The 14,816-nt window shown below is 49.3% G+C and overlaps 1 protein-coding gene across 1 annotated transcript; it reads left to right on the top strand.

Moving 5' to 3' along the window:
• Positions 1-11,176: 11,176 nt before the first annotated feature.
• Positions 11,177-12,634, top strand: CATSPER2 (cation channel sperm associated 2). Its single transcript, XM_070749286.1, has one exon. It carries the CDS (start codon positions 11,177-11,179, stop codon positions 12,632-12,634), a length of 1,458 nt encoding a protein of 485 aa, XP_070605387.1.
• The last annotated feature ends 2,182 nt before the right edge of the window (positions 12,635-14,816 follow it).

Raw genomic sequence — 14,816 nt, 5'->3', positions numbered from 1 at the left:
TTCCGGGTTCTTCGGAAACCGGAAGTTCGGGTTTTGGCAGCGCGCCAATGAGAGCGCGCTGCCGGCTGGCTAAGGCGGGCCCACAGATCGCCCTATTTAAAGGGCGATCTGCAAAAGCGGCCGCACTGTTTGTTCCTTTTGCAAACAGGTTTTTCCTTTTGCAAACAAGGCAAACAGCTTTGCAAACAGCCTGCTTTGGTGCCGGCTGTGTCGGACGGCGATCGGCGGTGGCGGCAGCGGATCACTTCTGTGGGAGGACGGGGCCTATCGAGGCCTCGGCAGGTTACAGGGTCCGGGGCTTGCGGGCCCCTGACTCATTTATTTCTTGCTTTTACAGCGGAGAGTAGGGTAGCCTACTCTCCAGGGGGGTGGGGGTAGGTCACGGCAGGGCCCGAAGGCCTCACCCGGTAGGCAGTCGCTGATTCAGAGGCTTTTGCCTCTGAGTCTTGGTTCAGGAATTTTGTTTGTTTTTGCTGGGTACTTTTGTTTTGGTTTTGGGAAAGGTTGGTGCCCGGGGTAAAGGGGGTTGTAGGTAGGCCCCTTCCCCCGGGGGTGGAAAGCTAGCCCACCCACCCCAGCCTAGAACCCTCTGAAGGGGTGGACAACCCCCTCCCTTTTTTAGTTAGGGGGCATAGGGGTTTTTGTGAGGCCAGTGGGCCTTGTTTTGGGGGTGGTGGGATTAGGTAGGGTGACCTAGTGGTTCCCTACGGTCCCTGGTAGGCTTTGGGCTTCCCTTTGGTGGGGTTTGCCCAGGGTTTTAGGACCTCAGTACCTCCCATCCGGGTGGCTGAGGGGGAATAGGCCAAATTTTGGGGTTTATTTTTGTATTCGGTTTGTGATTAGGTGGCCTGTTTAGTATGGGCCCCAGGAAGCGCGTAGCCAAGCAGGCTCCGCAGGGCCATCGCTCTCGGAGGGCCAGGGTCCCATCTTTACGGGCTAGGGAGGCGGGGGTTGTAGTTCCTACCCCCCAGGTGCCACCCCCTCCTGCCGCCCTGGCCCCTCGAGGCCAGGAACCCGTGGTATCTGCTCAAGCGTTCTCTGCTCTCTTAGATCGCCTGGACCGCATGGACGCCCGCTGGGAAGCCGCCTTCGGGGCACGCAGTGGATCCAGGCCCTCAGTGGCGTTGGGAGCCCCTCCTGTCGCTGGGCATGCGCAAGAAGCTCCAGACCAGAGCGACCCTGTGGCACGGGATGCCAGTTCTGCGGCCGGGGCCCTCGGGGCCCCATTGGATGGCAGGGGTGAGTCTCTTTCCATTGCACCCGCACCGGTTGTTCAGGGGTTACCCACCTTAACCCCCCCGGCAGGGCCGGCCGGCTTGGGCCCTCCTTTGGGGTCCAGCACGCCCATGGTCTGCTCCCAGGTTTGGGGGGCGACCGCACCGCCGACTTTGGTTCCAGCCGGGGCGCCAGTGGTGAACACGGGGTCTTTGCTTAGCACGACTGGGGTGGCAGGGGTCCAGGTAGCCCCCTCGGGGGTGGGTGGTTCTGTGGTTTTGCCTGGATTGGCCAGCCTTACGGCGGCCGTGTCTTCTGCGGGGCTGGCCAATAACAGCGTGGCCACCTCGACCGACCCCATGGCGGCTGCCATGGGGGCGGTACCTGTGGGCCTTCCCTCGACTCCTTTAGGATACCATCTGCACCCCTCAATTAGAGACAAGATTTGGAGGGGGGAATATATTGATCTCTACACCCTATTAAATAGGGAAGTTCCCAAAAAGGAAAGGGATGAGGAGGCCTGTACCGATCGGGCCAAGAAGGTCAAGGTACCTAGGTCTTTCAGGTCTTGGCTTTACGCCTTCCTGACCTATGCCACCGTTATCATACAGAAGGAGCCGGGCAGGGCCACGGCGCTCCTTAAGTACATTGACCTCATTGCCATGGCGCACTTCGAGGTCAAAGGGGATGCCTGGCAGAACTACGACGAGGCGTTCCGGATGAGGGTGGCGTTTGACCCTTCTCTGCCCTGGGATCGGGAGGTGCCCGATCTATGGTTTCAGGTGACCCGCAAGAGCGGGTCGGGTCAAAGGACCGATAGTGGTCATTTAATGGAGGAGGAGCCGGCTGCGCCCCGCACGGTTGCGGGGCAGGGTGTTCGAACCACCCCGCTTTGTTTTGAGTACGGCGCCAAGGGCTCTTGCGCTCGCTCCTCCTGTAAGTTCCGACATGCCTGCGGGAAGTGCGGAGGTTCCCACGCCACGCACATGTGCCCGCGTCCCGGGAAAAACAGGAACGGCAGGGACAAGAACAGGCCCGCCGTTCCTGCGACTCAAGAGCCCCAGTCCGGTCAGGCTTGAGCTCTTGACTGAACTCTTGCGGGGATATCGCCCGCCCGAGAGGGCGGCTGCTATCCTGCAGGGCTTTAGTGAATGCTTCAGAATTCCTTATCAGGGTCATAGAAACATAGAAACATAGAAACATAGAAGTCTGACGGCAGAAAAAGACCCCATGGTCCATCTAGTCTGCCCTTATACTATTTTCTGTATTTTATCTTAGGATGGATATATGTTTATCCCAGGCATGTTTAAATTCAGTTACTGTGGATTTATCTACCACGTCTGCTGGAAGTTTGTTCCAAGGATCTACTACTCTTTCAGTAAAATAATATTTTCTCATGTTGCTTTTGATCTTTCCCCCAACTAACCTCAGATTGTGTCCCCTTGTTCTTGTGTTCACTTTCCTATTAAAAACACTTCCCTCCTGGACCTTATTTAACCCTTTAATATATTTAAATGTTTCGATCATGTCCCCCCTTTTCCTTCTGTCCTCCAGACTATACAGATTGAGTTCATTAAGTCTTTCCTGATACGTTTTATACTTAAGACCTTCCACCATTCTTGTAGCCCGTCTTTGGACCCGTTCAATTTTGTCAATATCTTTTTGTAGGTGAGGTCTCCAGAACTGAACACAGTATTCCAAATGTGGTCTCACCAGCATTCTATATAGCGGGATCATAATCTCCCTCTTCCTGCTTGTTATACCTCTAGCTATGCAGCCAAGCATCCTACTTGCTTTCCCTACTGCCTGACTGCACTGTTCACCCCATTTTGAGACTGTCAGAAATCACTACGCCTAAATCCTTTTATTTTGAAGTATTTGCTAACACAGAACTGCCAATACAATAGTCAGATTGAGGATTCCTTTTCCCCAAGTGCATTATTTTACATTTGGAAACATTAAACTGCAGTTTCCATTGCTTTGACCATTTATCTAGTAAAGCTAAATCATTTACCATATTGCCGACGCCTCCAGGAATATCAACTCTATTGCACACTTTAGAGTCATCGGCAAATAGGCAAACCTTCCCTACCAGACCTTCCCCTATGTCACTCACAAACATATTAAAAAGAATAGGACCCAGAACAGACCCTTGTGGCACACCGCTTGTAACCTGACTCTGCTCAGAATACTCGCCATTCACAACAACCCTCTGGTGTCTATGCTTCAGCCAGCTGCAAATCCATTGAACTATCCAGGGATTAAGTCCAATCTTCACTAATTTATCTATCAGCTCTTTATGTGGAACCGTATCAAAGGCTTTGCTGAAGTCCAGGTAGGCAATATCCACGGCACCACCTTCATCCAACACCTTTGTGACATAGTCAAAGAAATCAATGAGATTAGTCTGACATGATTTGCCTTCAGTAAAGCCATGCTGATTTGGGTCCAATAAGTTATTGTTTTTTAGGTGCTGATTTATCCTCTTTTTCAGTAGAGTCTCCATCATTTTAACGACAACTGATGTCAAGCTAACTGGCCTGTAGTTACCAGCTTCTTCTCTACTGCCCTTCTTGTGGATAGGCACAACACTTGCCATTCTCCAATCCTCAGGAACATCTCCTGTTAACAAGGATTGGTTAAACAAATCAGTCAGGGGGGTAGCAATGACAGATCTGAGTTCTTTAAGAACTCTGGGGTGGGTCCCCGTAGGGCCTTTATGGCAAAGAATTTGAGGTCACTTCAAGGTAATGAGGAGTTGGTTAGGATAAAGATTAAGAAGGAGGTAGACGAAGGGAGGGTCCTGGGCCGCTTTCCCTCCCCTCCCATCCCGAATTTAAGGGTATCCCCCCTTGGGGTGGTACCCAAGAAAGCCCAAGGTGAGTACCGGTTGATTCACCATCTTTCTTTCCCCCGGGGGGAGTCGGTGAACGACTTCATACCGGAGGAGCTGTGTTCAGTCCGCTACGCCTCGTTCGACGTGGCAGTAGCTATGGTCCGGGCTTGCGGAGTCGGGGCACTAATGGGCAAGAGCGACATTAAGTCCGCTTTTAGGCTCCTGCCCATATACCCCGACGATTTCGATCTCCTGGGTTTCTGCTTTGAGGGAGGTTTTTACATGGATCGAACTCTCCCCATGGGGTGTTCGATTTCATGCGCTCTCTTTGAGAGCTTTAGCACTTTCCTCGAGTGGGCGCTCAGGAGTCGAACTGGGTCCAGGTCGGTCATACACTATTTAGATGACTTCCTGGTGGCGGGCCCGGCGGGCACACCTCAATGCCAAGCCCTAATGGCGGCATTTGAGGGGCTATGTGCTTATTTAGGGGTGCCCCTAGCGCCAGAGAAAACGGAAGGGCCATCCTCTAGGATGTCCTTCTTAGGTATAGAGCTAGACTCCTCCACGCAGTCTTGCAGACTGCCGGAGGACAAGCTGTTGAAGATGAGGCTCAAACTGGAGGAGGTAGCCAGCCTGAAGAAGGTGACCCTCAAGCAACTCCAGGAGCTTACAGGGCTGCTTAACTTCACTTGCCGGGTAATTGCTCCCGGTAGGGCGTTTTTACACAGACTGTATTCCGCCATGCAGGGTCTGAGCTCGCCCCATCACCATGTGCGGCTCAGTGTGGGGGCCAGAGAAGACTTGCGGGTGTGGCAGACTTTCCTGGCCCATTTTAATGGGATCTCCTTCTGGCGGCAAGATTTGCTTCTCCAAGCAGACTTGCAATTGCACTCCGACGCCTCGGGTTCCCTTGGCTTCGGGGTGATGCTAGGAGGGAAGTGGTGCCACTCCACATGGCCGGCCGAATGGGCTGCGGCCGGTATAGGTAGGGATCTCACATTCTTAGAATTTTTTCCCTTAGTGGTGGCGGTTGAACTGTGGGGCAGTCAGCTCGCCAATCGGGTGGTTCATTTCTGGTGTGACAACCTGGCGGTTGTCCACGTGGTAAATTCTTTGTCTTCAAAGAATGAGAGGGTAATGCACCTGGTCCGATTTTTCGTCAGTAAAGCCTTGGCTCTGAACGCACTGTTCTTGGCACGCCATGTGCCGGGGTTGGAGAACGGCGCGGCTGATGCTTTATCCCGTGGACAGCTTGCCAGGTTCCGGGCATTGGCGCCCTGGGCGCAACGCACACCAGAACAGATGCCAGGACACTTATGGAGCCTGGCGGGGCTGCAGAACCATGGAGGCAAGAGGCAAATCGGGCCATTGGGCTGTCGATAGCCCCAAGCACCCGGGCTGCGTACCTCCAGTCAGGTAAGGAGTTTATGGAGTTCAGGGTTAGTAAGGGCTATAGGCAGATGTGGCCCGCACCGGTCGACCAGTTGTTAGAGCACTGCGTGCTGCTACACCAACGTGGTCTGACCGTGAAAACCATTAGGGGCAAGTTGGCAGGCCTGGCATTCATCGCCAAGGCTCAAGGGTTCCCTGACACGTGTAGTGACTTTCGGGTTAGGAGAATGTTAGAAGGGTGGTCCCGGGAACGGCTGACACCAGCGGCTGATGCCCGGCAGCCCTTATCCATATTACAGCTGTCGGCCTTAAGCCACACATGGATCAGGCTGTGCACTTCACACTATGAAGCCTGCCTTTTCCATGCGGCAGCGACTACGCTCTTTTTCGGGGCTTTTCGGGTGAGCGAAGTTTTAGCCAGCTCTGTTCGGGACAATAGCATGCGCGCGCTCCAGCGGAGCGACGTGCAGCTACGAACTAGTGGGGTCTCCATACGCCTGCGACAGTCCAAGACGGACCAGCATGGTCACGGCGTGGAGATTGTTTTAGCACCAACGACTGATGGTGCCGTTTGCCCGGTGTCGGCTCTAACTGCTTTTTGTGCTAGTCGTGGGGAAACCCCGGGATTTTTATTTTGTCACTGTAATGGGGCCCCCTTGACTAAGTACCAATTCTGGGCGGTTACTAAGCGGGCCCTTGAACAAGTGGGCGCGGACCCCTCCAGGTTCGGCACCCACTCGTTTCGTATAGGCGCGACTACCGCAGCCGCCACTGCTGGTTTGGCAGATCGCCACATTATGGCCATAGGCCGTTGGAGGTCTGCAGCCTTTCGTACATACGTCAGGCCCCCCCGATAGGGACCCGTTTTGGCCGTTTTAATTTTCTGTTTGTTGTTTCAGCTGTTGCTGGTTCCCGGCCCGCAGTTTGGCTCATGGGCCACAGTTTCGTGTTTTGGGCCGGCCGTTTTGCTTCACGGTCTCCTGTCGGATCGCAGCTTTCCCTGGGCTCGAAGATGGACGTTGTATGGATGGGCCGCAGGGGAATGCGCTGGGAGGGGCTTTGCCCCATGTTTTTTGGACGGTGTCGATCCGAGGGAGCCCCCGAGTTGTTGGTGATCCACCTCGGGGGCAACGATCTCGGTGTTTTGAGCGGCTTGTCGGTGAGCATCCAGGCTCGTGAAGACCTTCGGGCCATCGCAGCCGCGTATCCAGGCACACGTCTTGTGTGGTCTGAGATCCTTCCCAGACTTGTCTGGCGGGATGCTGTTTCACCCAAAGCCATTAACAAGGCCAGGTTGAGGGTCAACCAGGCCATTGGGAAGGTGGTTAGGGAGTTGGGGGTGTGTGTAGTGAAGCATCCCCATATAAAATTTGGAACCCCCTGGCTCTACCGAGCCGACGGCGTTCACCTCTCAGAGGAGGGGAACGCCATTTTCCTGTCGGACCTGCAGAGGTGCCTCCAGGAATTGGTGTAGGAGGCTGGGTGGGGGTCGGGGGGGCCAAGATTGAGATCTGACCCCCCCTCCGTGGCAGGTTTGGGGCGGAAATGGGCAATTAGATGCAACTGCGCATGCTCCTTTCAGGGCATCATTAAAGGGTGATGGACCGCCTCTCTCCAGGAACCAGAGGTTTGAGCAACGTCAGGGATTGGAGAGAGGATGTCCATGGGAATCACCGGATCCAATGTCCCACGGGGATTGGAGGGTGATCTCCTCCCACACGCAGAGGCGTGGCTAGGATCCAGGTGAAGGTGGTACCTTCACCTGGATCAGCAAGGAGTTATTGCCCAATGTTGCCAAAGAATGTTATGGTAGGAATTTCCGCCCCGTTAGTTTTGCTCTGCAGGTCCTTAGTTTGTTTTGAATTAAATATTCAAATTTGTTTATTCAAATTTATTGAAATTTATTTAAAGTTATTTAAAGTTATTTAAATATGTTAATTAATAAATGACTCTTAATTAATCCACAATCCATGTCTCAGCGTCTTTACTCCGCCTCCGGGGGCAAACTCTCTAAGCCCGGGGGAGATGTCTCAATTCCCCCATGCCTGGCGATATAGGTGGGTCTTAAGCAATTGATGAAAGGCAAGGAGGGTGGGGGAAGTTCTGATCTCTGGGGGGAGTTGATTCCAGAGGGCCGGGGCTGCCACAGAGAAGGCTCTTCCCCTGGTGCCTGCCAGACGACATTGTTTAGTCGACAGGACCTGGAGAAGTCCAACTCTGTGGGACCTTATCGGCTGCTGGGCTTCATGCAGCAGAAGATGGTCCTGCAGATATCTCACGCATACGCTCTTTCACACCTGAGGTTTTCCATCACTGATATAGGGTCCCCTGCTTGAGAACTCCTGCAGAATTCTGAACCAGAAAAGTCCTTTCCAGCTCTATTCAGATTCTTGATTCATTCATAACTTTGGTGAATTGCCTCAAAAAGCCGACACTCACACTCCTGGCAACTGTTTTCAGCTTGTTGTCAGTGACCAAGTTCTTCATGAATTTTGTATATGCGTCCTACTTTTTTTTCCCCCTCCCTAAAATATCTCACGTCCTTCTTGAAGGGCATATGTTCTCTTTCATCAAAATCTTCCAACCTATCCAGATTAGACGTTGCCATGAAAATATCACCCGATTTTCTCCTTCTTTGGAAAACAAAAAAATTAAAGAGGAAAACATTGCAAGAGGCTCAAGTCAAATAAAAATTAGCCTGCCCCTCCAAAGACTAATTTTGCAAGCATGGAGGGAACTAACCAAATGGGGCTGTTAAAAAAATTGTGCTCCAAAGGTTGCTTTAATATACCGGGCATTAAAAGACAAATTTGGCTTGGTCTTGTGAGGAATTCATTTTCTGAATACTGGGTTACCTTGATTTTGTATTTGTTTTCCAAATTCCATGACTGTAGCTATGTATTAGAGGCAGTAATATTTATTTAGTTATTTATTTAATTTTCATGCCGCCCTTCTCCTTAGACTCAGGGCGGCTTACAACATGTTAGCAATAGCACTTCTTAACAGAGCCAGCCTATTGCCCCCACAATCCGGGTCCTCATTTTACTCATCTCGGAAGGATGGAAGGCTGAGTCAACCTTGAGCCGGTGATGAGATTTGAACCGCTGACCTAATGGGCTGCTTCCCCCATAGGGGGGGGGGGGCGCAGTGCAGGTAGTAAGTTTCTGCACTGATAATGATGATGATGATAATAATGATGATGATGATGATGATGATAACAACAACAATAACAACAATAATAATAATTGCGGCTCACAGCAATAATAATAACAATATAACAAATCTAATATTTAAAAATATCTAAAACCCATCATTAAAATCATACAACACAACTCTACCATACATAAATTATATAAGCCCAGAGGGGGCATATTTCAATTGCCCCATGCCTGGCGACATAGGTGGGTCTTAAGCAATTTACGAAAAGCAAGGAGGGTGGGGGCAATTCTAATCTCTGTTGGGAGTTGATTCCAGTGGGCCGGGGCCACCACAGAGAAGGTTCTTCCCCTGGGGCCCGCCAGACAACATTGTTTAGTCGATGGGCCTGGAGAAGACCAACACTGTAGGACCTTATCAGTCGCTGGGATTTCTGTGGCAGAAGATGGTTCCGGCAGAAGACTGGGATTCATGTGGCAGAAGAATATTTATCGAATACTTAATAGGTTTTTTTATTGCCCTTCCTTCTCTAGTACCTTAGTATGATCCTTAATTACTTTTAAAATAGGAAATAATTATATAGTATGTTTTATCCATAAACACTTTAATCATTTTAATCATTATCTAGATAGAACTGAACTTTTATAGCAATTCAAGAAAATTGAGCTACTTGCCTAATGTGTTATCATACTGAACTACCAAACCTTAAAATGTTACCTTGCTCCTCAACAAATAATGCTGTCTATCATTTGTCCTTTATGTGGCTATTCAAATAATGTGATTTAATCAACTGAAAAGGAGTCTAAACACCTGTTTGAAAACTTATCTTGGTCGGTAAGCCACTCCCACCCAGTCACATGACCATCAAGCCACACTCACACAATAAGCCATGCCCACATTGTGGTAGTAAAATTTTTTGCAGCCTTTCACTGTTTGGAGGTAAATCCCCAGTGACAGCTGGCAGAGTAAGGGCAGATTCAGACACTCAAAGACTTTGGTAGCATCACTTAATTAACTAATGGGCTTCATAATGGAATTTGAAAACGAAAAAAGCTTTTAAGCAAGATGTAAGCAGCATCTGTAATAGTAAAACTCCTACGCTCGCACACACCCTTCTTCCTTCTGAGATTCACAAGTCAGTGCAGGAAAATCCAACACTCTAAATTATGTTTGTATGCAATGTTTGTACTCCCCCTAGTGCCTCTGAGCTGCTACTGTATTTTGTATCAGCCTAAAAGTTCAGTGGTACATCTACTCAAGAACTTAATTTGTTCCGTGACCAGGTTCTTAAGTAGAAAGGTTTGTAAGTTGAAGCAATTTTTCCCATAGGAATCAATGTAGAAAGGAAATAATGCGTGCAAACCTATTAGGAAAGAAATAAAAGCTCGGAATTTGAGTGGGAGGAAGAGGAGGAAGAAGAGGAGGAGGAGAGTTGAAAGCAGACGTGGTCGGTCAATCCACAGTCACTGAATTTAAACATGACTGGGATAAACATAGATCCATCCTAAGATAAAATAGAAGAAATAGTATAAGGGCAGACTAGATGGACCAGGAGGTCTTTTTCTGCCATCCATCTTCTATGTTTCTATATTTCTCTGGAAGCCAAAAACTCTCTCCTAGAACCTCTGTGCCAGGCAAAAATCAGCTGGCCAGCACACACATGCACGTTGGAGCTGAGCTAGGGCAATGGCTCATGTACCAGCAGGTATGGATCCATGTGCCACCTGTGGCACCCGTACCAGAAGTTCACCGTCACTGTCCTACTGATATCTGTTGTGATTCCGTCTGAGGCTCCTCAGGGAACAGCTGACCCTCTGCCGGCTCCATGCTCAGAGGGGGAGGATGAGGAACAGGAGGAGGAGGAGGAGGCCCAGGCAGACGGGGAGGAGGAATATCAGGCCAAGGGAGAGGGAGAACAGCCTGAGTCCCCCGGGGTGGAGCTCTCCCCAGCAAGCAGCCTGGAGTCCTTAGATGAAAATGCACAAGCCATCATCGATCTCAGGCAGAGAAGAGCAGCACAACGAAGGGGACAATTAGCCAGGTATTTCCAGCCCTAAATAGGCAACAGCTGGGTTTGGGTGTGGTTCTCCCCAGAAAGGCTAAAAAGGCAGACCCACCCTTCCTGTATTGTGGAGTATTATCTTTGGGAGTCCTGGGACCTGGCTGTGATCTTTGGCATCTCTGATTCTGGCTTGTGGCCTTGAAGACTGAAACCTTGGGGGGAAAGGCGTGGGTCTTATTCTCTACAGTGGTGTGTGCCAGCAAGAAGTCTGCTGTATTGTCTGGCCGTCAGGACTCTGCTGTGACGCCTCATAGCCTGCCTGTTGGGAAGAACAGGTTTTTCTCTGTGTTTATTTTTCAAACTATAAAGTGCCTTTGCTTTTACCAGTGTGTCTGGCTGTTTTTTCCAGTTGGTGTTGAAGTCTGGGGGCACCCAGACAGAACAATATCAAGGCAGCTTTTTCTTGGCCGATAGAATGTTGGAGTCATTCTTCTTCTCCACTATGAGATCACTGCTGAAGCAACTGAAGAACTTCTAGATTTCTCTGTATGGAGCCGGAGCAGCAAGCAAGTGTCATGCAGCCCTTTGGGCAACCTAGGAAAACCCCCAAAGAGAAATTTGATTTCCAGGTGGATCCCCGTGCGGATGCCATCCGCTCTAAACTGATCTATACCTTTTACCTGATTGATCACTTTGAGGGCCTGAGCCACGCGGTGCCCCGGTACAACATCCAAGATTTCTTGGATTCCAAGAAGCGAAAGAAACTGATGCTCATGGATCATCACCAACTGGTCCGCTTCCACGTCGCCCCCATCCGGAATGTCATGGTGACTCAGGAGACGCGCTGGCGCAACCGTATCGAAGTACGCTGCAGCCGCTGGCCCCCTTTTAAGATGTGGGTGTCTTCCGTTCTGCACAGCCCCACCTTCCAGGGTTTTGTCATCTTCCTGATCATCTTGAACATGCTAGCCCTCATGGTCTCCATAGTGATAAAAGGGAACAGGGGACCCACCTATGTGAACATCAACAGGGCCGTGGAGGCCATCCTCTGGATCGTTTTGTACGTCTTTGTGACGGAGATTGGGTTTCATTGGTTAGTGAGCTTTCAGAGGTACTGGAAATATCCCTGGAATATCTTCGATTTTATAGTGACCATCATCTCCCTTATTCCAGAAGTGATATTTGCAATTAACCAGAACCAGAGTGTGACAGCTCACCGACTCCTGCTGTTAAGCCGTGTACTGCGCAGCCTAAAGCTCCTTCCTAGAGTCCGACAAGTCCGAGTTCTTATCATGGCTATTGCCAAAGCATTAAAAGCCATGGCCTTTATTTTGGTCCTCCTTGTCTTCCTCTTCTATGTCTTTGCTGTGTCCGGCATCTTCTTTTTTGAGAGTTACACCCATTCGGACAGGACGGACCTGACCTACAGCATGTTTTTCATGGACGTGCCCAATGCTCTCGTGACCATCTTCATTCTTTTCACCATGGACCACTGGTACGCTCTGTTGCAAGATTTGTGGAAAGTCCCAGAAATAAACAAGGTGATCAGTGGTTTGTTTATCTGCCTATGGCTTCTGATTGGGGCATTTATTTTCAGGAATCTCTTTGTTGCCATTATGACCACCAATTTAAAGAACATCCGAAGTGACCTGAGTGAAGAGGTGAGACAGATAGAGACTCAGACACAAGCTGACAAATTCAAAATGGAGATCATGGAAAAGAGGTTCAGCCAGATCCGGACATCTATGGACAAAGACATTACGTTCAAAGAGAGGTTCGCCATGGACCCCACTTTAATCCAAAATGCAGACTATCCAGATTTCACCCATGATGAAATATTGGACTGGGAGACTTACATCTACAAGAACCTACCAGGACTCTACGCTGCTGATGAAGACGAGCAGGTCCTTTGGCCACGCGACTCCCTCTTCTCCTACTTTGAGTTGTTGGAGAAGTTGCAGCATAACTTAGAGGAACGCAAGGAACTTCAGCAATATATGGTGTTGGCTCTTTCCAACCTTGAGGACAAGTAGCACGAACCATGCAAGCTTTGGGAGACAAACAGGACACATGAAAAGCAAATGAAGCTCATGGCTTTGTACCAGCCACTCCCTTTCCCTCCTCCATCTAAAGGTCGCTAGATAAGATACAAAAATACTATTAAAATATATTATATATCATCATTGTAGCCGTTGTCTATCCATTGCAGAATGAGGGCCTCTTCTGCGGGTTTCCAACCAATATGATCCATTCTGTGACTGCTTTGTTACTCTCCGGTCGGTCGCAGTCAGTGTTAGTGGGGGGGTCAGAGGTTGGGCTCGAGGTTACTCCCTTGTGGGGTGCCTCAGGGGTCGGTCCTCTCCCCCATGCTATTCAATATCTACATGAAACCGCTGGGTGAGATCATCCAGGGGCATGGGGTGAGGTATCATCAGTATGCGAATGATACCCAGTTATACATCTCCACCCCATGTCCAGTCAATGAAGCAGTGGAAGTGATGTGCTGGTGCCTGGAGGCTGTTAGGGTCTGGATGGGTGTCAACAGACTCAAACTCAACCCGGATAAGATGGAGTGGCTGTGGGTTCTGCATCCCAAGGACAATTCCTTCTGTCCGTCCATAACCCTGGGGGGGGGGGTGGTTATTAACCCCCACAGAGGGGGTCCGCAACTTGGGCGTCCTCCTCGTTCCACAGATCACATTAGAGAAACACCTTTCAGCTGTGGCGAGGGAGGCGTTTGCCCAGGTTTGCCTGGTGCACCAGTTGCGGCCCTATCTGGACTGGGACTCACTGCTCACAGTCACTCATGCCCTCATCACCTCGAGGTTCGACTACTGTAATGCTCTCTACATGGGGCTTCCTTTGAAAAGTGTTCGGAAACTTCAGATCGTGCAGAATGCAGCTGCGAGAGCAATCATGGGCTTTCCCAAAAATGCCCATGTTACACCAACACTCCGCAGTCTGCATTGGTTGCCGATCAATTTCCGGTCACAATTCAAAGTGTTGGTTATAACCTATAAAGCCCTTCATGGCATCGGACCAGAATATCTCCGGGACCGCCTTCTGCTGTACGAATCCCAGTGACAAGTTAGGTCCCACAGAGTGGGTCTTCTCCGGGTCCTGTCGACTAAACAATGTCGTTTGGCGGGACCCAGGAGAAGAACCTTCTCTGTGGCGGCCCCGACCCTCTGGAACCAGCTCCCCCCAGATATCAGAGTTGCCCCCACCCTCCTTGCCTTTCGCAAGCTCCTTAAAACCCACCTCTGTCATCAGGCATGGGGGAATTGAAATTTTCCCTTCCCCCTTATAGAATTTATATATGGTATGCTTGTATGTATGATTGGTTCTTTAAATTGGGTTTTTTAAGATTATTTTTAATATTAGATTTGTTCACATTGTCTTTTTTATTGTTGTTAGCCGCCCCGAGTCTTTGGAGAGGGGCGGCATACAAATCTAATAAATACCAATACCAATACAAATACACCAGCCATCTGTTGTTCTTGCTATGTGACCAGCCCATTTCCATTGCAATTATTTTACTCTCTTGGTGATATCGTATACTTTTGTTTGTTCTCTAATCCACTTGGAGATCTTTCTTTCTTTTTTAAATTTTATTTACTTATTTTAATAGTAAAAGACAAAACAAAACAGAAGTAAACATACAAACATACTTACAAACATAAAACAAGCACAAGGTGAATCAACTTAATATATTATAATTCTGTTTTCAACGATTCTTTCTTTTTCTTAAATGTTAATTCGCTTCTTTTTTCTTTTCCATCCAACTATATAGTTTTCCACAAACTGTGCAATAGCCTTTATTTTGTTTATTCTGTAATTCATATGTTAATTTGCTTAATTTTGGCACAATCTAGCATTATCCTAATCACTATTTCTTCATTGGGTATATTTTCCTTTTTCCAGGTTTGTGCAAACACAAACCTTGCTGATGTTAATATACTGTATGCGTTATCAAATAGTAATCTTGCTTTCTATCTTGCCTTGTGTTTTTAATCAGGGCAAACGGGTCTACCCATTTATGGGACAGAGCACACTGCTCAACTTTTGCCTTTCAGCCCCAATCCAGGAGCCTTTGCAGGCAGTCGCTTTCTCGACAAACTATTTTTGTGTTTATGCTTGTCTGGGATTTGAACCTGGGCTACTTGTAGATTAGGTTGGTGCTCTTCCCAGCTCGCATGGCATCTCCTGCACACC

The sequence above is a fragment of the Erythrolamprus reginae genome, chromosome 3 (genome assembly GCF_031021105.1).
Source record: "Erythrolamprus reginae isolate rEryReg1 chromosome 3, rEryReg1.hap1, whole genome shotgun sequence".
NCBI classification, from domain to species: Eukaryota; Metazoa; Chordata; class Lepidosauria; order Squamata; family Dipsadidae; genus Erythrolamprus; species Erythrolamprus reginae.
This window is presented reverse-complemented; position numbering and strand designations above follow the sequence as displayed.

Bases quoted from the DNA above. Each gene is read 5' to 3' on its own strand.
- CATSPER2 (XM_070749286.1), top strand. From the start codon at position 11,177: ATGCAGCCCTTTGGGCAACCTAGGAAAACCCCCAAAGAGAAATTTGAT.